This window comes from Lipotes vexillifer, unplaced genomic scaffold (assembly GCF_000442215.2).
Source record: "Lipotes vexillifer unplaced genomic scaffold, Lipotes_vexillifer_v1.1 scaffold1055, whole genome shotgun sequence".
Lineage (NCBI taxonomy): Eukaryota > Metazoa > Chordata > Mammalia > Artiodactyla > Lipotidae > Lipotes > Lipotes vexillifer.
The window spans coordinates 1,173,630-1,200,099 of NW_006785407.1; the positions used below are offsets into that span (position 1 = coordinate 1,173,630).

General features: G+C 41.6%; 1 protein-coding gene across 7 annotated transcripts in view; it reads left to right on the top strand.

The window, feature by feature from the left end:
• Window positions 1-26,470, top strand: part of PLG (plasminogen) — a 45,848-nt gene that overhangs the window by 8,463 nt on the left and 10,915 nt on the right. For 5 of the 7 annotated variants that reach the window (XM_007457574.1, XM_007457579.1, XM_007457578.1 and 2 more), the window contains exons 4-13: window positions 1,672-1,786; window positions 3,519-3,658; window positions 5,074-5,194; window positions 6,795-6,913; window positions 8,299-8,461; window positions 9,145-9,290; window positions 12,801-12,960; window positions 19,875-20,056; window positions 21,670-21,818; window positions 22,772-22,865. In XM_007457574.1, coding sequence (XP_007457636.1) covers window positions 1,672-1,786; window positions 3,519-3,658; window positions 5,074-5,194; window positions 6,795-6,913; window positions 8,299-8,461; window positions 9,145-9,290; window positions 12,801-12,960; window positions 19,875-20,056; window positions 21,670-21,818; window positions 22,772-22,865 — 1,389 coding nt within the window. Of the gene's footprint in view, window positions 1-1,671; window positions 1,787-3,518; window positions 3,659-5,073; window positions 5,195-6,794; window positions 6,914-8,298; window positions 8,462-9,144; window positions 9,291-11,015; window positions 11,022-12,800; window positions 12,961-19,874; window positions 20,057-21,669; window positions 21,819-22,771; window positions 22,866-26,470 lie in introns of all 7 variants that reach the window. The other 2 variants (XM_007457577.1, XM_007457580.1) reach the window with 2 other exon arrangements.

Sequence of the window (26,470 nt, forward strand, 5' to 3'; positions counted from 1 at the left end):
CTACACGACAGGCCAATAAATCAAGAGATGATTTGCTGGGACAAGGAATAGAGACTTTATTCAGAAAGCCAGCCAACCAAGAAGATGGTGGACTAGTGTCCCAAAGAACCATCTTCCCTGATGAGAATACAGGCTTCTTTTATACTAAAAGGGGAGGGGCTCAGGGTGGTTGCTGCAGACTTTTTGGTGTAGGAATCCTTTGCTCTTGCAGCCGGCCACATAAGTCCCATCACAATCTTCCTATAAACCTCCAAGGAGATAAGTGTTATTCTCTGTTCTGCAACCTTTGGTCTCTATATGAATGGAAAAGTGTTATACCTTTAGAGGTCAGAGCCTTGAGAATGGGCTATGCTATATATTTCAGGTTATAGGCAACATTCTTAACTTGTAGCAAAAACAACAGAATACAAAAGTTAAAGAAACAGATCCAATATGGAATCAGATTTGTTCTTCCCTACTACACCATGGGCTCCATTTCTCTTTTTTTTGCCTGTTCCACACTATTCTTTCCTACTGAGAGTTTGTAATGGAGCAAGAGGCAACAAAGCATTGTGCAGAGATGCGTGTTGGCCTTATTTCAGCCTTACAGATTTGTTGCAGGGATTATGATGAATAAATGTAAAGAAGCTGGCACCGAGCCCTGCACTTGGCAGGTGCTCAATCAAAAATAGCTATTGCTTGGGATTGACATATGTACACTAACACGTATAAAATAGATAACTAATAAGAACCTGCTGTATAAAAAGATAAATAAAATAAAATTCAAAAAAAAAACCCTATTCAACTCTTTCAAGTCCTTGAAACCATTCAACTTAATTTTTTAAAGAAGCTCCATTTCCCCCCCATTCATTTCTCAGTTTAGATCATCTGTAATCAAATAGAGCTGTATAAAAAGTTTTGGAAATAAAAGCAACTGATTCTTGGTAAGCATATAACCAAACTGGTAGGAACAGAGTGGGTGGGCACACCTGAAAGTGGCCTGCCAGCCACAGATGCCCACCCTGCCACATGTGGGCCACAGGTGGGCACCTGGCAGCGTGTTTAAAGGCAGGACGGGGCCCACTGGGCAACCGGTGCGTTAGTTAAGTGGAGGCTGGTTGCGAGCATCTTCTGTAAACATTGAAAGTAGACCACAGTCATATCACCCTGTTTGACATTTTTTCATATTTAAAATACTACTGGGACCTTCCAAAAGGAGAAGTGGCTTGGATCTCTTTCAACCTCTGAACACCTGCTGCCCACCTTGTGAAGAAGCCCCCATCCCCTTTCCCATCCACTTTCTCATGATGCTATTTATTTTCTCTGTTACATGTGTCACCACAAGGTTGTCTATTTCACAGTCTGTGCTCTTGATTACTTTCTGTAACCGGCCCCCCTGATTCCACTAGAATGTAAGCTCCACGAGGGCAGGGCCTGTGCGGTTCCTACTCTTGGTGTTTCCAGCATCCCCAACACCCAGCATCTGCCCAGCACATGGACGGGCGGTAGTTTTGAGTAAAGGAATCAATGCCCCACGTGGCTTAGTTAACTGTAACTCTTAGATGTAAAAGACTGTCTTTTTAGATAGTGGGCAATGGTGTCCTTTCTCTCAATGTGTTCAAGTAGTGCAGGGCTTTTTCGTGATTTTTCTTGTTGTGAAAGGGTTTGACCACTGTTTGGACTTCCTTGCAGTGTATCTTTCAGAGTGCAAGACTGGAACTGGGAAGAACTACAGGGGGACCGTGGCCAAAACAAAAAGTGGTGTCGCCTGTCAAAAATGGAGCGACAATTCTCCACACACACCCAAGTAAGACTTTCTCTTTCGTCTCCGTGTTCACCTCTTATACTCAGAATGATTCCATTACTTCTGACTCAAACCAGAACATGTGACTAGCAGGTATGCGGAGAACCTTCTTGATGCTGGGGCAGAACCGTTCGATTATTTATGGAATAAAAGCAGGCAATGGCTGCTTTCCATTCGTTCTTGCGTGTATGCTTTTCTGGAAGACTGAGAACAATAAAAAAGAACTACAAAACCATGAATTCTAGGCTGAATCTGAGAAAAGACCAAAGATGACTATGCTTAGAAGTGAATTAGTCTAAATCAAATATACCATGTGTTCACCTCAACATTGTGAAAAACAGATTATCTTTCAACTTGCCTATTATTTATTTTAGTGTCATCCTTTTGGGGCTTTGCCCAATATGGTATTAGGTGGATTAAGTTCTCATTCACAATGCTTATCAAGTGGGAATTTAGTGTCTATGACCCTTCCCCCTCACCTACCCAAACAAATTGCCTTTATGCATCCCTATGAGATGGGCAGGTCTCATATTCCCAGCACATTAAGACTTATTGAGGTTAAAATGATTAAACCAAATGGCCAAATCATGGAATGTCAAGGGCCTTAGAGATAATATAGGCCGTCTCTACCCCAGCAGATGAGGGAACTGAGATCCTGGGAGGACCAAATCTACCAAACACAGGTACATAGAAGAACCAGAAACAAGAGCTACCATTTCAGATTCTAAGTCTTAGGTTTTTGTTTTTGTTTTTGTTTTTTAATTTATTTTTGGCTGCGTCGGGTCTTAGTCGAGGCATGCGGGATCTTTCGTTGAGGTGCACAGGCTTCTCTCTGGTTGTGGCATGTGGGTTTTTTCTCTTCTCTAGTTGTGGCATGCAGGCTCCAGGGCTCTGTAGTTGTGGTGCACAGGCTTAGTTGCCCCACAGCATGTGGGATCTTAGTTCCCTAACCAGGGATCGAACCTGCATCCACTGCATTGCAAGGCAGATTCTTTACCACTGGATCACCAGGGAAGTCCCAAGTCTTAGGTTTTTAATCTAATTTCTTATCGCTATATAGCAACTCATCTCTGAAAGTGAGCTTCACTCCATCCTCCCAGTCTCCCATTAATTCCGGATGCATCTCAGAGAGGATGTGGAATTTGGCATCAGGCAGATCTGACTTTAAACCCTTGAGATACTACTTATTAACTGCTCAAGCTTAGGCAAGATTTGATTTGTTTCACATGGCTGTGCCTCAGTTTTCTCATCTGTAAAATGGGGATAATAGCACCTTCCTGATAGGGATTTTTATTAAGACTACATTAGAGACTGTATAGAGAAATTTTAGTGTAATACCTCGTGCAGAGTTCACACAGACAAAAGGGTGTTAACTTCTATTACTTTTACAGAGAGAAGGGCAACTGACAAAAGCAGGCGTTAGGAATGCATCGTAAATTTGGCAGGCTTTTGAGGGCTCTGTATTTCTACTGTGCATAAAGACACTTTGGCTCTACTTCCAGGACTTGGCTGTCCACGTAGTAATGATAGTAATATTAGCTACTCTACTGAAGCAGGCTATCAGCAGAGATACTGAAAACTGGGTGACACAAATGCTATAGCACATAGCCGCAATGCATTTGGATGACACCACCTCGAATCACAGATGGGAAAGAGAGGGTGTCTTATCCTGCCTTGCTGAAGACATGCTGATCTTAAAAACATAGTCAAAGTGGTTGTTTTTCATCCTCCACAGCTTTTCACCTGAAAAATATCCTTCAGCGGGATTGGAGGACAACTACTGCAGGAACCCAGACAATGATAAGAAGGGACCCTGGTGTTACACCACAGATCCAAGCACGAGATTTGACTACTGCGACATTCCTCAATGTGAAGGTCAGGGGTGGCTCTAGAAAATGCTTTCCTATCTGCCCTTCGTCTGTGGAGTAATTTGCTGTGAATCAATTTTCTACAGGGATATTAATAATCACTCAGTGCTGTGTTTGACAGAATCAAGTAACACATGACCTCTTGGAGAGGACCAGTTTTGCACATTTTCCATTTATTGATCTAAATTATTTTTATTAAAATGTACTTCAGCAGGGACTAATATTAAACGAGATGTAAACTCTAGATGCAAACTTCTTATGCTTAAAGCTCTGACACAGTATAAAGCCAAAAACATATTTGCAATTCAGTCATTAAAATAAAACCACAAAATCAATACAATTCAAACACACAATATTAATTTAACATGATAGACTTTGTTGTTTCATTGAAACCAAGCAATGAACAAGTTTTTAAGTCAGGATTCTATCGTTTTCATGGACCAATCAATTTAATAGTGCACCTCAAAAGTCAATGCTAAAGATTTAAAACATCCTATTGAAAAATGTTCATTTCACATTTCCTGCTATATTTATTGGTGCAATGGGGGAATGAACAAGGGTGAGGTATGTGTAACCACATGGATAGTATATGTACCACGTGAAGGCTCACTTCCCCATCACTTTTTCTATTCCAACCATAGGGATCCTTTACTTGTACAGTATGTTATGAGGTCATTTGGCCCTTCACTGACATGAGAGCATCATTTTTGTATCAAGTCTGCTTCTGTTTTCCTTATTACCCCATAAAAATTAAAGTCTTATGTTACTTTGCTGCACCTTGTTCTTTCAAGTATTCCAAAGTTTCCATTTTTAAGTGATGTAAGAAAGAAAAACAGCCAGTCATGCGTCTCAATAATATAAAAACAGAAGCACTGTCCCTTTAGGTGAATACTGTTCCCACGTGAGGTCATGAACACAAGCAAAAACCCTTGCTCTAAAATGCTGAGAGGGTGCTGGCTTATTTGGCAGTTATCCAATCGACCAGAATAATTTCATAGAAATTTTTAAAGACCGCTATTGGAATGGGGACCCCAAATATCAAAAAATTCTAGTAGAGAACTTACAGACTCCTGAGATTATGTTCAACCTCTCCCCCACCCCCTTCCCACCTACCAAGGACCACACATCCCACTTTGAAGACATGGCATTATGGAGTTTCTGGATTTGGTCAAGACTATAATAGTTGAGAAGGTATTAACCAAAATATACTACTTTTACCATTTGAAAAAGAGAATGACGTTATAGATTGTATTAGAAAATTAAGCCTTTATTGCCAATTTTGTTGCCAAGTGATAGTTGGAAAAGTACATCGAACAAGTGGCAACGGTATTAGACATTTCTAGTGGAATTCTAGTTTTTACTCTGTTTCGCTTCGTCCATTTCAGTTTCTTTCTTCCTTTCCTTCTTGTCCGTTCTGCCCAGATGAATGTATGCATTGCAGTGGAGAAAATTACGAGGGCAAAATTTCCAAGACCGTGTCTGGACTTGATTGCCAGGCGTGGGACTCTCAGAGCCCACATGCTCATGGATACATTCCTGCCAAGTAAGTCTCACTGGGAGTGGAATTAGATGTTTATGACTCTGCAGTGTTATGGGTAATTTAATGTTATTTAGATATTTTAGCATTCCTCAAAAAGTGAACATACCTGATGTTTTTGAATTTCAAAGTTTGAATCTTCCCACATGACTGCAAATGAAGGATACATTTTTACTACTTAAAATGTGGTCCATGGAAGAATGATATCATCTGAGAGTTTGTTAGAAATGCAGAATCTCAGACCCACTGAATCTGAATTTGCCTTATAACCAGATTCCCGGCTAATTCGTAGGCGCATTAAAATTTAAGAAAAACAGGTACATCTCACTTGTGTATTTTCCAAATATTTCCCTCTTCTCTTTCTTCCTTTCCTTTTCCTTCATACTGATGAGATTCAAGGCTTCCTAGCCTATGATCTGTGGATGGGCTTTAGGGCTTTGTGAGCTCCTCAACATTTTATGTGTATTTATTTCAGTACATTTTTCTGGGGTTGAGGATTCCTAACTTTCACTAGCTTCTCAAAGGGAATCATGAATCTGTAATAGAAATAAGAGTCCCTGATCTAGAAAGTAATGATGAGTTCTACTGTACAATGTTCTACATCTTCTAATTAATTGTACTTAATTGTACACATTAATTGTACACATTAATTGTACTTAAAACACCTCCCTCTCTGTAGCTGCTTCGGTCTTTCTCTTCTTTCTATGACTACTATAGGATTATAACGAGGCTTATACAAACTTATAGGCAAAGAGACTAAGTCACATATTTTAGTGTAGAAAACAGCTCCACTGAATTTCTGTACCTTCCATTCCAAATAGCTATCTTAAAACACAGCTGTTGCCATTTTCCTTTTTCCCTATTGTATTCCAAAGAAGAAATACAGTAAAGCCTCAAGGCTCAGAATTGGGTAAATTTACTTTCAGGAAACTGGGTAAATTTACTTTCAGGAAAGCAATCCTGCAAGAGGATTGCTTAAGCCACTGCTGGTTGCTCTGTCCATCCTGACTAAGCATTTGCCGTCTCAGGAAGGGACGTGAAATGAGTCCAGAGGGGCCCGAGGCGTGGCGTGCATCTCACAGCCTCAGTCACTGGGTCCCTGTTGTTGAGGGGACTCTCTGGCCTGCACACAGGAGCATAGCTTATCCGTCCCAGTTTCTATAAGCTTAAAGGCTAGCAGGACCAGAACCGGGTAGATCAGAAGGACAATTCCTTTAAACTATGAAGACACCAACTTCTCAGCTGTACTGTTTACTAGATGACTATCTCTAGCCAGTAAGTAATTTGTGTTTTAAAAATTGCTATTATTTGCAGCTAAATGATTGGAGTTGGCTTACGTCGGTTTTACAGACGGCCAAAATGATGAAGCTGATCCCATTCTATGATTTTTGCACATGTAAACTGTTAGAAAAACAACCCTTAGAATACTCGGCTAATCTTTCTTATGAGATTGTCATCACATTGAGGATAACCTTCATCCAGTCACCTCCTTGGGTGCCTCACTGTGCCTGGCACACAGTAGGTGCTCAATATTTGCTCATTTGAAATGATTCTCATCCATGGATGTAAATGTTCAGTGCTGTTAAAATCTTTCTTGCACATTCAGATTTCCAAACAAGAATCTGAAGATGAATTACTGTCGTAACCCTGATGGGGAGCCCCGCCCATGGTGTTTCACCACCGATCCCAGCAAACGCTGGGAATTCTGTGACATCCCGAGATGTAGTAAGTATGCTCATACCCAGTCCTCAGGGATCTTCACCTGCTCCTCTCTTGGTATCAAGAGTGCTGTGCCTGAGTGCCATGCCTGAAAATTGCCCTATAAATTCCGTGGGATGTGATTACTCTTTTAAAACAATTTATTGGTTACTGTAGGTAATTGATCAGAGTATCTAGTTACTATGGGGTTTTTTTGGTCCCGTAACATAGACTTCTGCCTTTTTTGAGTACAGATGAATGTAGGCTTTTGGGAGCCATCTCTGACCCTTATGGTTCTCTAGCGCTAAAGGCAAATCAGACCCATGCCTTCTGGTACATGGATTTCATTACCAACCAGAGTTCTTTTTGATGTAAGCAAAGAGGTGTCTCTGGATGTCCAGTTTTTCAGTATGTTCAGCTTGGGAGGGAGCAACAGGAGAAGAGAGGTTGGGCGAGAAGATGAAATGGTCGACCTCGCAGGAATGAGTTGGAAAAAACAATTTTATAATATTTTCCTTCCATGAGAATTTGAAGCAAGGCACTGAACAAGGGCATCTGAGACCATTAAGAAGGACTTAGCAGGCCGTGAAGGCCGGCTTCCCTGAAGGTCATCCTTCGGGACGCTGAGGTGCCTCGGTACCCTCCTTCCTTATGAGCAGCAATTTCTCTTTCTGTCATCTTCTTTTTTTTCTTGAGACTTTCTTTTTTTCTTTTTTTAATTGAAGTATAGTTGATTTACAATATTGTGTTAGTTTTGGGTGTACAGCAAAGTGATTTGGTTATAGATCATATATATATATTCTTTTTCACCCGATTCTTTTCCATTATAGTTTATTACAGGAGACTGACTATAGTTCCATGTACTATACAGTAAATTTTTCTTTACCTGTTTTATATATGGCAGTGTGTCTCAAGAATTTCTTGACTTCTCACTGCATACCCTTTTCCTTGGAGACACTATTTTCTTTCTTCCCATGGACTCTCTCTGTTGTTTGGCTTTGCGGAATATCGGGGGTCACCCAGTTATGTTTACTTAATGAATAATTTATTTTTCATAAAGGAAGTTGGATTGTTGGTACACGTGCAGATTTGGGGTGGGATGTGACACATGTTGATCCTCACCGTGTGTGATGAGCTGGGAAAATAGAGAAAACAGAATCTAGAAGGAAGCATCTACTCCAAGGGTCCTGTCCCTGGAGGAGTTCCTCATGAGATGGTCTTGGAAACATCGATTCTACCACATCAACTTCTTCTGAAAAACGATAAAAAAATTTTCACATGCCAATATCTGGGAGGATGAGTGGGAAAGAAGACAGGCTGACACTCCCTGCATCCATCCATTTCCCCATAATGTCCATCTGTGAATCCTTTACCTAAAAAACATTCATTGTCATGTATTTTTCCCATTTAAGCAACACCGCCACCATCTTCTGGGCCAACATATCAGTGTCTGAAGGGAAGAGGCGAAAGCTATCGAGGGACAGTGGCTGTCACCGTATCTGGGCACACCTGTCAACGCTGGCGTGAGCAGACACCCCACAAGCACAACAGGACCCCAGAAAACTTTCCCTGCAAGTAAGTCTGCTCCGGTCTCTTCCCGGTCAGCTGGATGGAAAGTGAAATCCCATTGACTTTGCCTTGGTGTCAGTGACAATAGAAACCTAGGCTTACAGCATTTGGGAATGAAAACTGACCAAGTCACATGCAAGGGAAGTGAAATTTAGCACTGATTTTCCTAGAACACTGGTTCTCAAAATGTGGTTTCCCAGGCCAGCGGCATCAGCATTATCAGGAAATTTGTTAGAAACGCAAATTCTTGGACCCTACTGTAGATCTACTAAATCTGTAACCTTGGAGCGGGTTTCAGCAACATTTTGACATTTGTACTAAACGTACAGTAAGGCTTGAGAACATTTAAATTCCAGGGCTATGATATATGCTTTTGGAAGCAAAGCGGTGTAGAAAATACCCATTGTGTTTCCAACATACAGCACAGTGCCCAATGCTGTGGGAAAAGACCTATTTTGCTTCATTAGACATAGCCAAGGAATAGATTTCAATCATTCACCCAAGAGAAGCCTCTGTGCCATAATTCTCTGGAATCCTGCTCTGCTTAAGTTCCCACCCATTATTCAGTTTGTATAATTCTAGAGAATTAGCTGGATACATAGCCAACATCACTATTAACAAGCATGTGTGCACTTTGTTATATCTTTAGCCTTTTTGGAAAACCAAACTCACAGTCACTTCTTTTTCAGAAATTTGGAAGAAAACTATTGTCGTAACCCTGATGGAGAAACAGGTCCATGGTGCTATACAACCAACAGTGAAGTGAGGTGGGAATACTGCACGATACCATCCTGTGAGTCCTCTCCATTATCCGTGGAACATTTGGATGCCCCAGGTAAGCAAGGTCAATGAGAGCTTACTGAGAGCTCCAATGCACTCTGTATTTTTCTACTCCAGTAGTAGCACAATATACAGTAGCTTTGTTTACAGTTTCATTGTGTTGTGGTCAGAGAACATGCCTTATGATTTCATTTATTTTCAATGTGTTGAGGCTTGTTTTGTGGTTCAGAATAAGGTCCTCTTGGTGACTCTTTCACATGCAGAATCTGGCTTCTGCTATTGTTGGGTAGAGTGTTCTACAAAAGCCAATTTAGGTCAAGTTGTTTAGTATTGTTTAGCTCTTCTGAATCCTTACTAATTTTCTGCCTCCTGCTCTATCGCTCACTGAGAAATGAATGGTGACGTTTCCAGCTTCAGCTGTTCGTTTCAGTTTTGTGTTTGCTTTATATATTCTGGAGCTCTTTGTCAGGCACAGACACACTTAGGATTGTTGTCTTTTTGAAGAAATGACCCCTTTATCATGTAATATCTCTCCTTATCTCTAGAAATAGTCCTTGTTCTAAAGTCTACTTTTTCTGAAATGAATACAGCCATAAGAGCTCTATTTTTACTAGCATTTGGATGATATATCTTTTTTTTTTTTTTTTTTTGCGGTATGCGGACCTCTCACTGTTGTGGCCTCTCCCGTTGCGGAGCACAGGCTCTGGACGCGCAGGCTCAGTGGCCATGGCTCACGGGCCCAGCTGCTCCGTGGCATGTGGGATCGTCCCGGACCGGGGCATGAGCCTGCGTCGCCTGAATTGGCAGGCGGACTCTCAACCACTGCGCCACCAGGGAAGCCCGATATATCTTTTTTTCCCTCAGTCTTTTAATTGAGATGTTTAGACTGTTTGCATTTTTGTTAACCTGGTCGGATTGAAATCTACCATAATCTACCATAGTTATTTCTACTTGTCCTATTTGAATTTTGTTCCTTTTTTCATCTTTCTCTGCCTTGGCATTAATTGAGTGTTTTGTATTGCCTCATTACCACTGATTTAAGGTTTTATTTTTGATTTTAGTATTTTTTAGTGTTTACAATACACATCATTAGCTTATCATATTCCACCTACGAATAATATTATTTTACTTGATGTATAATGTAAAGAACCTTACAACATTGAACTATTTCCTCCCTCCCAAAATATTGTGCTATTGTTCTCAAAGAGTTTACTTCTATTATGTTAGAAATCTCACAATAAATTGATACTATTTTTGCCCTAAACAGTCATGTTTTAAAGCAATTATAAATTTAAAAAATCTTTTATATTTACTTTCATTTATTTATTTCTACCATTTCTGCTGTGCTTTGTTTCTTTTTGTTGGTTCTCCAATTTCCATCTGATGTCATGTTCTTCCTGTCAAAAACTTAATCTTTACCATTTCTTGTAATACAAGTCTGTTGATGATGAAGTCTTTCAGCATTTGTACATCAGAAAGAGTCTTCATATTGCCTTCAATTTAAAAAAAATAATTTTTGTTGGGTATAGAATTCTGGGTGGATAATTTTTTCCCCTTTTACCACTTTAAAGATGTTACTCTATTACCTTCTGTTCTGAGTAGTTTCTGATGGAAATCTTATCTGTGTTCCTCTGTACCTAATATTTCTTTTTTCTCTGGTTGCCTTTAAGACTTTCTCTCATCTTCGGTTTTCAGCAGTTGATTATGGTGTATCTAAGTGAGTCTGTTTGTTTTTTCACTTATTTATTTATGGTATTTATCTTACTTGAAGTTCTCTGAGCTTCTGGTGTTTGCTGATTGTTGGTTTTCATTAGTTTTGTAAATTTCTCAGCCATTACTGCTCAAATATTTCTTTCCCCTGCTGTCTCTCTCTCTCTCTCTCTCTCTCTCTCTCTCTCTCTCTCTCTCTCTGTTTTCCTTTTCGGGACTTCAATCACCCAAATATTAGACCATTTCATATTGCCTCATACCTCTTATATGCTTGTTCTACTTTTTTCCCCCACTGTTATTTTCTCTTTCTCTTTGTGTGTCAGTTTAATATTTATCAATCTATTTTCAAGTTCACTGATTCTTTCTTCAGTTGTGTTTAATCTCTTGATCAGCCCATTGAAGGAATTTTTCATCTCTGATAACATGGTTTTTATTTCTAGTGTTTGCATTTTATTCTTCTTTTTTTTTTTTTAAAAAAAAAAAAAGAGTTTCCACCTCTGCTGAAATTCTTCACCTATCCATGCATATTGTAGTATGGTACTACAAGATCCTTCAACATATTAATCACAGTTACCTTATAATCTCAATCAGGTAGTCTCCACATCTCTGTCTGGCTCTGAGTCATCACTGAGTCTGGCACTGTTGATTGTTTATCACTCAACAGTGGCTTTTTTCCCCCTTTTTTTTTGGTGTGTCTTGTAATTTTTAATCAAATGCTGGATATATACGTAGAGGAGCAATAACTCTTGAAGCAAATGTTATTTACACTTTGAAATGGGCACCCTTCTTCTTTTATCAGTATGCTATATGGATAATTGAATTGATATAATTAACAGATAAAAGGAATTTGGGTTTTCCTGTTGCTGCTTTTACCTTAAGTGAACCACAGGTTTCAAATCCCTACAGTGATGGGGTGCAATCACTTTGTGCTTAGAGTAGGGTCTGGGGTGCTGAAGAGTTTTCTCAGTATTCCTAATCCCTTCTCAATTGTTAGCAATCACTGCATGCCTGCACCACAGAGGGGGGTCATGCCACACTTCTAACCTGACCCTTTTGATAGACTACTGTTTCTTGTTACTCACTGCTAAGATTTTGGTGGAGGTAGGCATTCTCTATCTTCCTGGTTTACCCTCAGCCTTAGATAGACTCTGTGCACCTGGGCTTTGAAGGTAACGTTTCTCAGTATTCTTGCCCCTTCCTCCCATGGAGCTAAACTCTAACTTATATGTGGGGTGAGTCTTGGGTGGAAGAGTAGCAGACTTCTGTTTTGTGTTGGTGATGTATCCTGGCACAAGAGAATTTTCTGCCCCTCCTCCAGGGTAATAAGATTTTCTCCCTACACCTCCCCGAGAGGCAGTGGATCTTTGCCTTGGTCCTGGATGCAGGACCATTTCCTGCCCCACTCCCCAGCAGCTTGAGGATTTGGCTTTGTATAAGCAAAGAGTCTGGGGAAATGCACAAGGTTTTCATGTCTTCCTCACTGTCACCCTGTCACCACCTGCAGCCTATGCCAATGAATGTGTCTCTTTCTGGAGACCTGCCCAGTTGTTCTCATGATCTCCCAGTGGAGATCCACAGAAGAGAGCTTGCACACGAGTGCAATGTCCAGTTATAAGCACTCTGCCCTGCTTATTTTTTTCTGAGTTTTAAATTAAATATTTACCAAAAAGTTAGGTCCTTAAAGTTTTAGAATGTTATGGATTTATTGTTTTCTTGGCATGTCCATCTGCCTGCCAATATGTAAAACAGAAGAGTGTTAATTCCCAGAGATGACTATTCTGTTTGTTTATTAAATTATTTCACATATTTCTCTGTTCTAGTCATTATTTACTGATTTCTTCTATTTCAATTTCAGTACCACCTGAACAAACTCCTGTAGCCCAGGACTGCTACCAGGGTAATGGGCAGAGTTATCGAGGGACATCATCCACTACTATCACAGGAAGGAAATGTCAATCTTGGTCATCGATGTTACCACACCGGCACCAGAAGACCCCAGAAAACTACCCAAATGCGTACGTCTTTGATTTTTAACCATTAGAGGAGCAACAGCCAACTTAAATTCCTGTTAAAAGGGCCATGATTTAAACAAACGTCTTAGGACCAAATTTCCTTTGGCTCCAGGCTATGAGACAAAATATCTCAGGCAGCTTGCTTTTGAGCAAAATTTCTGAAAGAAGAGAAGCTAGAGGCTGGCTATCTTTCCTGAGTAGTTTTGCAGAAGCAGGGTGGCAGATATAGAGGGGCTGAGGTCATAGTAGTAAAAAGCTCAGAAGAACAAATGATCAAGAGCTTAGAAATAGCATCATTCTACAGCACCTGCTAAAGATCAGTGTGGTCTTTCAACTATGGAATTTTATCATTTCATCCTCCAACTCCTGAAGGGGTTTTGTGTTTGTCATTGAGTAATAAATATAAATATTTATCACCACCGGGTGATAAATATAAGTATTTTTCACCTGACCTGTATAGATACATTGGGTCCTGAGCACTCGTGGTCTAAAGGGATACGAGTTACCAGAACATTAGGAGCAAAAGCAAGAAGGCAGATTGGAGTCAGAAAGTATACAGATACTGAGAGGCAAAATGGACATACAGATGGACAAAAACTAGGTCTGGTCAGACCAGCTTTTCTGCGATAAATGGCTGTAAAACATATGGAAAAACTGTTTTCACATGATGGACACCAGGCAGCACAGGACAGACTTTTCAGAAAAGAAAATAAATTAGAATAAATTTACAAGTACCCTGGTTTTCTTCCTGGAGATACTTCCTGGACTGCAGTTCAAGGAGATGGAACCAAAGCAGACCACAACAGTCTTGCTAAACTGAGGAGACAGAGATTGGAGTTGGGGATTAGTGAGGCAGCTTGGATTTAGTAGGCTGGGTAATAATGAGGAAGGATCTGTGCAGAGAAGGAGCTCCAGAAATATGTATAGAGTTCTCCTTAAGCCTCTGGCTGAATATAAAGCTGCAAATGCACAGGGAGAGATTCCACAATGTTAGTGGGACAAAGAACAACTACTAGGGAACAGTGAGATAAACGGAGATTATAGAACTCACACAGCACTAGGAGATTCTGTGTTTGCAGAGTTGAGATTCTTACTAGCCAGAGAGGAGAGACTTCATGGGGCACCTTGGGCATTCGGTAAGGAATCCAGAAAAGTCACACTTTAGGAGTAGGATTAGTGTATTCCTGGAATAAAGGTTACTCTAGAAAAACACCCTAGCGAAGCTTTAAAGCAATCCTAAAATGAAAATGATCTCCAAGTAAATTAACTGTTTGCCAGAAGAAAAGTCAACACTCTTGAGAGGAAAATAACAAAATCAAGCCACTCAGTAATGTGGTATCTACAACGTCTGGCAGAAATTTAAAAATTACTAGACATGCAAATATCTTTAAATGTGATCCATAATGAGTAGAAAAATCAGTCAGTACAGACTCAGAAATGATAGAAATGATGGAATTGGCAGACAAAAAATTCTGAAAGATATTATAATTGTGTTTAAGGATTTAAAGAAAAAGAACATAAAAGAATCAAATGGATAAAGCTAAAGAGAAAGGAAACTATAAAAGAGGCAAATGGAAAAGACAGAACTAAATATATATATATATATATATATATTTAAGAACTAAATATATATATATATATATATATATATTTAAATATATATCTTAAATGAAAATTTGACTGGATGTCTTTACCATCAGGTAGACAATACAGAAGACATTACTGTTACAATTACATGACATGACATGACATGACAGTACATTACATTACAGTAGACATTACTGTTCTAATTTTCTTACATTGTCCATGACGCTGTATAATATTAATACATGCTTGAATGTGGTAAGTTAGAGAGGGATATTGTAAATCCTAGAGTAACCAATGAAAATGAAAACTCAGAGGAATAGATTATAATAAGGATATTCAATTAATCCAAAAGAAAGAAGAAAAGGAGAGAAAAAGAGTAAAGAAGGCATCGTAGAAACAGAACATAAATAGAATGATGTTAGAGTTAAACCCAGCCATATCAATAAGTATATTAAATATAAAAAGGATAAAACAATGCAATTAGAAGGCAGAGATTGTCAAGTTGAACAAAACCAAAGCCCAGTTATGGTCTCTTTACAATACATGCTCTTTAAATATAAAGACATAAATAAGTTAAAAATCAAAATATGGAAAATTAATACCATAAAAACACTACCATATGACCCAGCAATCCCACTACTGGGCATATACCCTGAGAAAACCATAATTCAAAAACAGTCATGTACCAAAATGTTCATTGTGGCTCTATTTACAATAGCCAGGAGATGGAAGCAACCTAAGTGTCCATCATCGGATGGATGGATAAAGAAGATGTGGCACATATATACAATGGAATATTACTCAGCCATAAAAAGAAACGAAATTGAGTTATTTGTAGTGAGGTGGATGGAGCTAGAGTCTGTCATACAGAGTGAAGTAAGTCAGAAAGAGAAAAACAAATACCGTATGTTAACACATGACAAAGTGAGAGAGTGGCATGGACATATATACACTACCAAACGTAAAATAGATAGCTAGTGGGAAGCAGCCGCATAGCACAGGGAGATCAGCTCGGTGCTTTGTGACCACCTGGAGGGGTGGGATAGGGAGGGTGGGAGGGAGGGAGACGCAAGAGGGAAGAGATATGGGAACATATGTATATGTATAACTGATTCACTTTGTTATAAAGCAGAAACTAACACACCATTGTAAAGCAATTATACTCCAATAAAGATGTTACAAAAAAAAACCCCACTAATCAAAAGAAAGCTAGAATGGTTTTTAACATCAGACAGACAAGATTAATTTAGAATAAGAAATATACCAGAGATTAAAAGGCCATTTTTGAAGTAAAAAGCGTTAACGATGCTAAATGTGTTGACCCTAATAACAGAGGTTCAGATGTATGAAGCAAAAACTGACAGAACTAAAGAGAGAAATAGATGCGTCCACAATTACAGTTGGAGATTTTCTCACTTCTCTCTTGTACAGTTAAAAATTCTCCCCAAACAATACAGTAGGACAAGTAGATGAAAGATTCAGAGAAGATACAGAAGTTTTGGAGGAAAATATGAACCAATATAACATATGCCCAACTTTAGAATACACATGCAAGTGCACATGGAACATTCACCAAGGTATATCATATACTTGGCCTTGAAATAAGTCCCAATAAATTTAAAAGGATTAAAATAATATACAGGTGTCTTCTGAGCCAACAGAATTAAATGAGATATAAATAATGAAACATTTAGGAAATTCTCAAATATTTGGAAATTAAAGAACACATTTCTAAATAACCCATGAGTCAAAAAAGAAATCACAAAGGAATTCAGGAATCAGTGGTACTGGCAAAAAGATATACAAATGGAAAAAGGGAAAGTCTGGAAACAGACCCGCAACATGTATGGTCAGTTGATTTTCAATATACCTAGCGAAGCAATTCAATAGGAAAAGGAAAATTTCCCCCAAATTGTTCTGGAACAACTGAATGTCCATAAAGGAAAAAACCCCAAAACCTTGACTCCTACCTGCCATGTCAAATTCACGTGAGAAAACTCTTAGACCTGAAAGTAAAGGTTAGAACTAAAGCTGAACTTTAAAGCTTCTGGAAAAAAAACATGAGATTATTTTCACAGCCTTGGGGAAGGCAGACCAGTTTTGGATAGGATCCAGAAAACATTATAAAAAAATTATAATGTGGGCTTTAATAAAATGAAAACTTTGCTCATCAAAAGTCATTGTTAAGAAAATAGACAAGGGCTTCCCTGGTGGCGCAGTAGTTGAGAGTCCGCCTGCCGATGCAGGGGACACGGGTTCGTGCCCCGGTCGGGGAAGATCCCACATGCCGCGGAGCGGCTGGGCCTGTGAGCCATGGCCGCTGAGCCTGCGCGTCCGGAGCCTGTGCTCCGCATTGGGAGAGGCCACGACAGTGAGAGGCCCACGTACCACAAAAAAAAAGAAAAAAGAAAGAAAATAGACAAGTCAGGGACTGGGAGAAAAATAGTCTCAATCCATATATCTGACAAAGGGCTTGTATCTAGAATGTGTAAATATCCCTTCCACCCACCAGTAAGAAGACAAACAACCTAATTAAAAGGGGCAAAAGACTTTAATAGACATTCCACAGGGAAAGATATACAAATGGTCAATAAGCACCTGAAAAAATGTTCAACATTTTAGCCATTGCAGAAATAAGAATTATAACCACAGTGAGATACTACTAAATACCCAATGGCAATGGCTGTTATTAAAAAGACAGAAAATAAGAAGTGTGCCCAGGCTGCGGAGCAGCTGCAGCCCTCACACATGTTGGTAGGAATGTAAAATGGAACGACCACTTTGGACACCAGTCCAACATTTTCTTATAAAGTTAAACGTGCATCTGCCTACAAACCTGCAATTCTATCTGTGAATACTCACCCAAGCGAAATGAAACATAAGCCCCCAAAAAGATCTACCAGAAAGTTCTTAGCAGCTTTATTCATAAAATAGCCCCAAACTGGCAAGCACTTCAGTGGCCATCAATAGGAGCATGAATAATTGGTGGGATATTCATACCATGGAATACTATTCAGAAATAAAAAGGAACAAGCTACTGATACTCTCAAATAGCATGGAGAAAGTTCATAAACACTATCGTAAGGAGAGAAGCCACACATAAAAGGTACATACTTGTATGAGCCCATTCATATGAAGTTCCAGAGAAGGCAAAACTAATTTATGGTGAAAGAAATCAATAGCATTTGCGTCTGGGGGGCAGCTGAGATTGATTGAGCAGTGACCCAAGGGAGGTTTCTGGGGCTGATGGAAATGTTCTCTATCGCACTAGGAGTGTGGGTTATACAGGTATGTGTGTTCATCAAAACTCGTCAAACTACCTTAAAAAAAAAAAGGGCAGTCACAAAGCACCGAGCTGATCTCCCTGTGCTATGCGGCTGCTTCCCACTAGCTATCTACCTTACGTTTGGTAGTGTATATATGTCCATGCCTCTCTCTCACTTTGTCACAGCTCACCCTTCCCCCTCCCCATATCCTCAAGTCCATTCTCTAGTAGGTCTGTGTCTTTATTCCTGTCTTACCCCTAGGTTCTTCATGACATTTTTTTTTTCTTAAATTCCATATATATGTGTTAGCATACGGTATTTGTCTTTCTCTTTCTGACTTACTTCACTCTGTATGACAGACTCTCGGTGCCTGGAGGGGTGGGATAGGGAGGGTGGGAGGGAGGGAGACGCAAGAGGGAAGAGATATGGCAACATATGTATATGTACAACTGGTTCACTTTGTTATAAAGCAGAAACTAACACACCATTGTAAAGCAATTATACTCCAATAAAGATGTAAAAAAAAAAAAAGCAAAAAAAAAAAAGCAGGAGTCTGTTTCACATGACAAGCTTTTTAACACATCCAGGGGCTCAGAAACCTGCTAACGGGCTTCCTCAAATTGTGGGCCTGGGCTTGAGACTGTCACTTGTCTGTAGTACCCACAGACACATTGCTGTTGGATTCCCATAATACATGGTATGTTTCAAACTACCTCATAAGCCTCAGGCCATAAGTCTAAGCTGCAAAGGGGAGTCCAAGGCTGAGACTTCTGAGAGGCTGGGGCGAAGTTCTGGACCTGGGGATCCAAGTTGCCCAGTGAGCCCCAGGCTGCTTGTCTGCTATGTCCTTATCCAACTGTTTCTGATTCGGCTCCCACAGACCCCATGGTCTATCCAGACGTCTCCCTTCATCCCTTTGATCCCACTGTCCTTTAGTCACACCCCCTCCCCACAGTCCCCGAGTGGCTCCAGCTAGAGGGGTCTGGGGTTCCTCCCCGTATGCCCCAGAATGCATCCTCTGGAAACCTCATCCTGCTTGGGAGCTAGTTTTCCAGGAAGGCTTCCACAAGCCTTCCAATCCCCAAACCCACTTGATCTACCTATGATATTTACAGTAATATTACTGTCATGAGTTTTTGTTTCATTGTAAAATACAATATGAGTAAATAGACTAAGAGAGCGGGCCTGGGAATATCTGTCAATATCATCTTGTATGTCTTTTCTGCCTTGGTTAAATATGTTTTGGTTCCAACTTACGTAGCCCTATGTACTCACATAGAGAGAGAAAGCCAGAGATACAGATATATTTGTATGCGCCTTAAAAAAAATCTAAAATACATGCTTCAGAATCCATATTGGTTATCCCTGGGGAATGTATTTAACATTCCCAGGGAAAGTTAGACATTCTGATAGTTTCTCTTATACATTTATACATGATCTGTTTTTATATGGAGCATATATTACTTTTGATTTTTTTTTAACAAATTTATTTACTTTTGGCTGCATTGGTTCTTCACTGCTGCGGGCAGGCTTTCTCTAGTGCATCGAGCAGGGGCTACTGTTCCTTGCGGTGTGCGGGCTTCTCACTGCGGTGGCTTCTCTTGTTGCAGAGCACGGGCTCTAGGCGTGTGGGCTTCAGTAGTTGTGGTGTGTGGGCTCAGAAGTTGTGGCTCGCGGGCTCAGTAGTTGTGACTTGCTGGCTCCAGAACACAGGCTCAGTAGTTGTGGCGCATGGGCTTAGTTGCTCCACGGCATGTGGGATCTTCCCAGACCAGGGCTCGAACCCGTGTCCCCTGCATTGGCAGGCGGATTCTTAACCGCTGCACCACCAGGGAAGTCCCTTGATTTTTTAAAGATAAAAACTATAACCTATTTTTAAAAACGTACCCACTTTGTAAGAAGTTGAGGACCATCTGTGCTTGTGACATTATAATAATAATTGGTACCTTTGGTACCTTAACGGAAATATTTCAGTCACTTTGTTGTAACAAAATTCAGAGGGTGCTGGGGTTCCCCTGAAGATTCGCTCACCTCTCATGACCTATACTGTTGTGGAATTTACAGTGGCTTGACAATGAACTACTGCAGAAATCCAGATGCTGATAAAAGCCCTTGGTGTTATACCACTGATCCGAGCGTCAGATGGGAGTTCTGTAACCTGAAGAAATGCTCAGAAACACAAGAGCAGGTCACAGAATCTTCAGCTGCTGCCCACGTTCCAAGTATAGTGGATCCTTCTGAAGCAGGTAAGAAGTCTGTGGCCAGACATCTGTATAGTTGGGTATCGGGATGGTAAGAGATGGAAAATCTTTGGGATGCAGAGACCTCATTGTTACAGGGAGCTGGAGTGCTGGCTGAGTCTGCGATATGGAAGGAAGCCTCAGTGTATCACCTGGGGGAGCCAGAGCTGTTCTTGCCGGCATGATGGGGTAGGGTGTTTCTTTAGGATTTGAAAACTAGTTGGTTGTGAGGGATGGATACAATTTTGAGCCTGGGTGGACTGACATGTTGATGATGGTGGCCGAGATGGGACATTCTAGAAAAGCAAGTCTCTGCCTTTTGCATGGAGGGATAGAAATGGCTGATTTGGTTTTGAATGTACAGAGTTAGGAGGGCTAGGAGGTCCGTCAAAGATCATCTCCCACAAACACCTGGCGAAGCTGACATGTAGCTCCAAGGGTTTCGGGGCCTGAGCATAAGAATGTCGTTGTCATCTGAGGTGGGAGACATGAAAATATCACAGTCCTCTCTGTTTCCCTGGCCCTTCGCCCACGTGTAGCTCTAAGTGCTTAGCCCCTGGTCCTGTGGTTGTCAGGTGGCGGGAAGTGCTCTGCGCTGCAGGGTAAGGAAACAGAGGGGGCTCATTCTCCCCCTGTCCCGGAATGAAAACTCAGGGGTCCCATGGCTTGTCCGACCACTTTCAGATAATCCAAAATCAGACAGAAATGATTAAATGAGAACTTGGTTTCAAGTTGAGACCCCCCCTCTCCTTCCGGAGGTAGACTTGCCTCCTCCAAGATGCTGGAGAAACCTCACCTACTGCTCCCTACTGTACACCTGTACAGCTGCTGTACACACAGGGCCAGCTCATCTCTCCCCACTCTTTCTTAGTGAGAGTCTGAGTGCCCTGCTCCAGCTGGGGATCCCTCCTGATAAGACCTTGCATGGCCTCATGTGATGCCCCACACTTGGTGTGTGAGTAACTCACACAGCCTGGTCCTGGCAAACACTGGAGGCTGCCTAGCCCAGCCCTGCTCCTTGGCCGGGAAGCCAGCTGGCCCAGCTTTTGCTTTGTGGATTTTCCAAGTGGCCATCAGAGCACTGGGCACTGGGTCCCCATATGTAACACACATCAAGTTCTCTGAGGGGTTCTGCCGAATCCCCCAACTGCAAGGCTTGAGGTGAGGGGTGAGTTTGGGGAAGGGGCCTCTAGTCATCTCTTTATTACCTCTTTCATCCCAGAAGGTGGGAACTCACAGCACAGCTCTGGCCAAAATAATATTTTTTATAAAATCTTTTTCAATCCGCACTCTTTCTCTCCATCCTTGTTGAGGTGTTCAAGAATCATCTAACAGTTCACGGTGGCGTCTGTGTTACCACTCAGCTTGTTATAAAATTGATTATCTTAGTGTCCTGGCCAAACCTCCCACTCTAACATCTCGGCTTGTGATTATTTCTGAGCCAATAGCGTTTCTGGTAACTTGTCAAATTCAGCAGAGCTCACTGAAGCCTTCAGCACTCCTGTGTTCTGAAGGATGTGACCACAGTCTGTCCTGAGAGAAACCTAGCACCGCCGCGTTTGTTCCTTGTCACCGGCTCTGTGTAATGACAGGAGACCACCATTCTCTCTCCCCTACAGACTGCATGTTCGGCACTGGTAAAGGATACCGGGGCAAGAAGGCGACCACGGTGGCCGGTGTCCCCTGCCAGGCGTGGGCTGCCCAGGAGCCCCACAAACACAACATTTTCACTCCAGAGACAAACCCACGGGCAGGTTTGGAAAAAAATGTAAGCCACTTTGATTTGGACTCGATTTTGCCTTTTGTTGACCAGTCTTTGCAAACTGAATTGACCCTCTGTTACAGAAAGTCAGCCTGACTGAGCTTCGGTGTGGGGTGGAGAGAAAGATGTGCGAGAGATTCCAGGGGACAAAGCGTAGGATGTAACCGGCCTCAGCGGGGGAGGGGGAGTTAGCACGGGCAAGCCAACCTCCCTGCTTCTTATCACTTCCATGTGTGACATTTCCTGCCTGCTTTTGTTACTGGTTTATGGTTTCCAGTGATCAAAGATGACCTTCATGGCATTGTAGTTGGATTCTTCTAGAAAAAAAACGGATGCATAATTAGGACTCCACTAGGATTTCCTCTAGTCCCACACATTCTCTGGGGTGGTTTCCTCTGGGGTATAGGTGTGTAGCGGGAAGGAAAAGCTGACCCACAGAGGGTGCCCAGGCCAGGGTAACATGCAGTTCTGAAGCCACAGCAAACAGGCGCCATCAAGCAGAAGACTGACGTGAGCAAAGGGACAGGACGAGTCATCCACGTCTACAGTCCCCTACTGCCGGGTCCCTACGGTCCCCACGGACACAGGCTGCTGAGCGGGGAGGCCCCTTTATACAGTATCTAGCTCAAGACACCCCAGGGTCTTCACCCCTTCCCCAGGGGAGTGGCCTCAAGGTTGGAGCTCCTTTTGAATGAGGAGAAGTGACTGATGGCATTCTGTGAGTCAGATGCTTGATAAGCATCCTGAAATGATAACTTTGCCTGCCTCCCCACCAAAGGAACACTAACCCTTCATCTTCTAAGGACAGCAGTGAAACCAGTGTCTGCGCCTCATGTGACATTCTCTGCCCTCTCCCGCCCCGGTGTGCGCCACCCCCTATATGCCAGCCTCATGTGACATTCTCTGCCCTCTCCCGCCCCGGTGTGCGCCACCCCCTATATGCCAGCCTCTTTTTCCAGTACTGCCGCAATCCTGATGGTGATGTCAATGGTCCCTGGTGCTACACGACAAATCCAAGAAAACTTTTTGACTACTGTGATGTCCCTTATTGTGGTAAGCTTCTTTCTTTTGTGGAAGGAAATGACTTCTAAATAAATGCAGCATCACCTGGTCTTAGATCTGCAAGACAAGAGTTTGGGCTGAGCGCTTCTGGGCAAGAGAGGGTCCCCTCTCCTTGGGATCCCTCTTTGCATCCTGGGCCTCTTGAATCTGTCCTACTCGTGACCCCCTTTGCTAGGCACCGCCCCCTCCTCTGACTCTGTAAATAAAATAAATGCAAAATCCTCCAAAAGAACAACTTCAGAGGTGATCTAATCAGCCTCCAGACAGTTCCACTGAACTCTCCAGTGTCTGGGGTGGGAGGCATGAAACACAAATTTAGAGTCACCCAGATAGGAAACTCTCTCTTTCAGCAGCTGAGAAGAAAGAAAGAAAGTACAAACAGCAGGAAACTGCTAAACATACAACATACATTGTAAACCTATAAACTGTCATCCTAAGAATTCAATGAAAAGTAACACAGCTCTTTACAAAGCCCCAACTCTCTTTATCCTAAGATGCCTATGCATTAGCCATGCATTAGCCAGATAACTTAGAGGAAGCTTGCTGCGTTCTTTCCTCATTTCTCTGAGACTTTTCTAGGGAGTGAGAAGCTTGGATCAGTGAAAGGAGAGTTGAAGTTAGTTCTGAAAAGTTTGGGGTAACAAGTCCATACATAGGTAACAAATCCATAGATAGGACCTTTCTAGGGAGTGAGAAGCTTGGATCAGGGAAAGGGGAGCTGACGTTAGTTCTGAGAAGTCTGGGGTAACAAATCCATAGATAGGTCTGGAGAACAATGCAAACCACTTTGATCTGGACGCTATTTTACTTTCCGCTGACCCATCTTTGCAAACACCATCTGTCCTGGTTCCCACTAATCAGCCTGGACTTCTCCTTTGCACCGTTTGATGGCATCTGCTTGTGTCTGCCACGTGCGGGGACAGGCTGGAGCAGAGAAGTTGCTGCTGCAAAGCCACTTAAGTCCATGTCGGGAGACGGTTTGGGAGGCAGTTTGGGGAAGGGGTTGAGAGCTCTGGAGCCACACTGTTGGTCTTCGATTTTGGGCCACTGCTGGGTAGAGCAGGGGGAGGACAGAGAGGTCAGGGTGACAGGAAAGATTCTACTTGGTTGCTGTCCTTGTGCTCTCTGGACTCGGGGAATTTATAGCTGACTCGTTCTCCAGTGTGTGTTTGCTGTGCACAAGCTCTCTCGGTGGCCCTCCATCTGAGAGCCCCTGGTGGGGTTAGCGCCTCCCTTTCCGCTCCTCCCTGCCACCCTGCAGCTTTCTGGTACCCCACTGCCTCTTACCGCGGGGCCTCGCTGTCCTGGACAGGGTGCCTATGTGGCACGATTGCCTTTAACTTGTAGAGCTTGACAGTCCCGCCCCGGCCTCTATAGCTGTGCCTGGGATTCATGCACCTCCGATTCCCACTGAAGGGAAGCACAGTAACGTCCCAGGTGCAGCCCTCAGTCACCACCAGACGCTCTCAGCTTCTCAAGTGTGAGGCAGGCCTGGGTATCCTTCCACAGGAAATACGTCTCAAGATCAGACCACGTGGTCTGATAACGTGCCCACATCATGAGGAAGCGGGGACCTCAGGGTCCGCTGGAACAGCCCTCTCTCCATCCTTTCTTCTTTCTTCCATCTCTAAGAACCTGATTCTTTTCCATCCTTGACTTGGGTAAGGGTACCAGCATTGAAGGAGAGGCTATTTGCCTTGAAGTCTCTGCAGATGGAGGTTTACCTTACACATCTCCGGGCATCCTTGGGGCCTCTGTTGAATCTTCCAGTGCAACATCTTTTTACATACCCACCGATCAGGAGGTAAAGATTACAAACCTCAGCTGTTTCCTTCTTTCTAGTGCTTAGAGCAATGCCTAGTACATGCCAGGCACTACGTATATATATTTGAATACATATTTGCTGAATGAGTAAATTCAGCAAATATGTATTCAAATAAATGAACGAAATCTCAAATCACAGTTCCTCCAACATGTCAGGTCGGTGCTTAAAAGGGTGACTTATCCCAGGTTCAGGGTACTTTCTGTGTGTGTGCTCGTATGGCTTTCGATAAGTTTATTCAGATTTTTCAGAATATGAAATCTCTTTGAAGTATGACTTTGTTTTTTTAGGTTATTTTCATTTTCTCTGTTTTTTAAAAAAGATTTTTATTGCTCATTCCTGGGAGATTTTGGATTTCCTTTATGTAAGTGAGAAATTTCCTAATGGCAATTTTCCTTAAAATTTCCAAACTTTACATTGTCTGTAATTCACATGGAAAACATCTTTAAAATGAAAAAGTAACACTGATTCACTTTTTAGGCTACACGTAAACTTCTTTAAGCAACTCACCTGAAAAATTTGTGTAAATATTCTGTGTTGTTAAAACAATGGCACCATGCAAATTGCACATAAGTAATAGCATAAGTAAAACAATTTGAAATCAGAACTATATTCTATTCAGCCCAGGATTCTGCTTCTCAATTTTATCAAGGGATTGTATTGTTTTTCTCTTTCATATTAACTTCAAAAATTGAAAGATGCCCATTTTAAACATAATTTTATTTATTTATATTCATTTATTTTAAATTGTAAATTTTTGTTAATTGGTTTTAACAACTCATTTCAATTCCATCAACACTAACAGTAAAAATAATAAGTAAGTAAAAATAAATAGAACTTCAGTTTTGTTTTGAATACTAAGACCAAGGCACTATAATATCTGTAGTTATTCTTTTCTTAGTCCATTTCTGTAAGTCTATTCTGTGTAAGACACAGTAAGAGAAATTAAGGTCAGTGTTAGAGAGTAGGATTTCATTATATTGCATGCTTCTTTAAAAAAAAACTTCTGTATATAGATTCTCAGAATAGGCCAAGACAATTGGAAAGGTATTTGGAAAATTCCGATTCCAGATTCACTAGAGGATAGAATCTCTTGGTTGATTAAGAGCAAAAACTTTCTCCTTGTAATGTTATTCTTAACAATGATTTATGCTTCTATTTTTGAAGATCTTAAAGGGCTCCAGACAATGGAGAAGCCCTTTATGAATACCTTGTGTAGCCCCTGACCTGTTCTAGACATTAGTAAGTGGCACCAACCAGAGATGGAGCATGAACCCTAATCTGCAGGAACCCTGCAGGCCAGGTGGAGAGAGAAAGCAGGTGGCAGAGTGAATAGACAGGAAGGCAAGCGAACGGAAGTCATCCCCGTGGCATTGGGTTAGTCTTGGGAGGCTCCCTGGAAGAGCCATCCTGAAACTGGCTGAGAGAAGGCATTATTTCAGTTTAGGACTGTTATCCTTGCCACACACACACACACACACACACACACACACGCACACACGCACACATGCGTGCACACACAGAGATTCACATTTAAAAAATACTCTTAGTGCCTTTCAACGGGGATGACAATTATGGTTTTCGGTAAACTTTACATGGCTCAGATCATGATGGTGACGATGATTCACTCTCTAGATATATCACATCAAGTCAGAATAACAATTTGTGTCAGTCAAGCTCCTCTCCAAAAAGCTCTTATTCTAATGCCTAACTCTTCCCAATGTATTTAATCACTTCCTTAAGAAAGCAGTAAAAAAAAAAAAAAAAAAAAAAG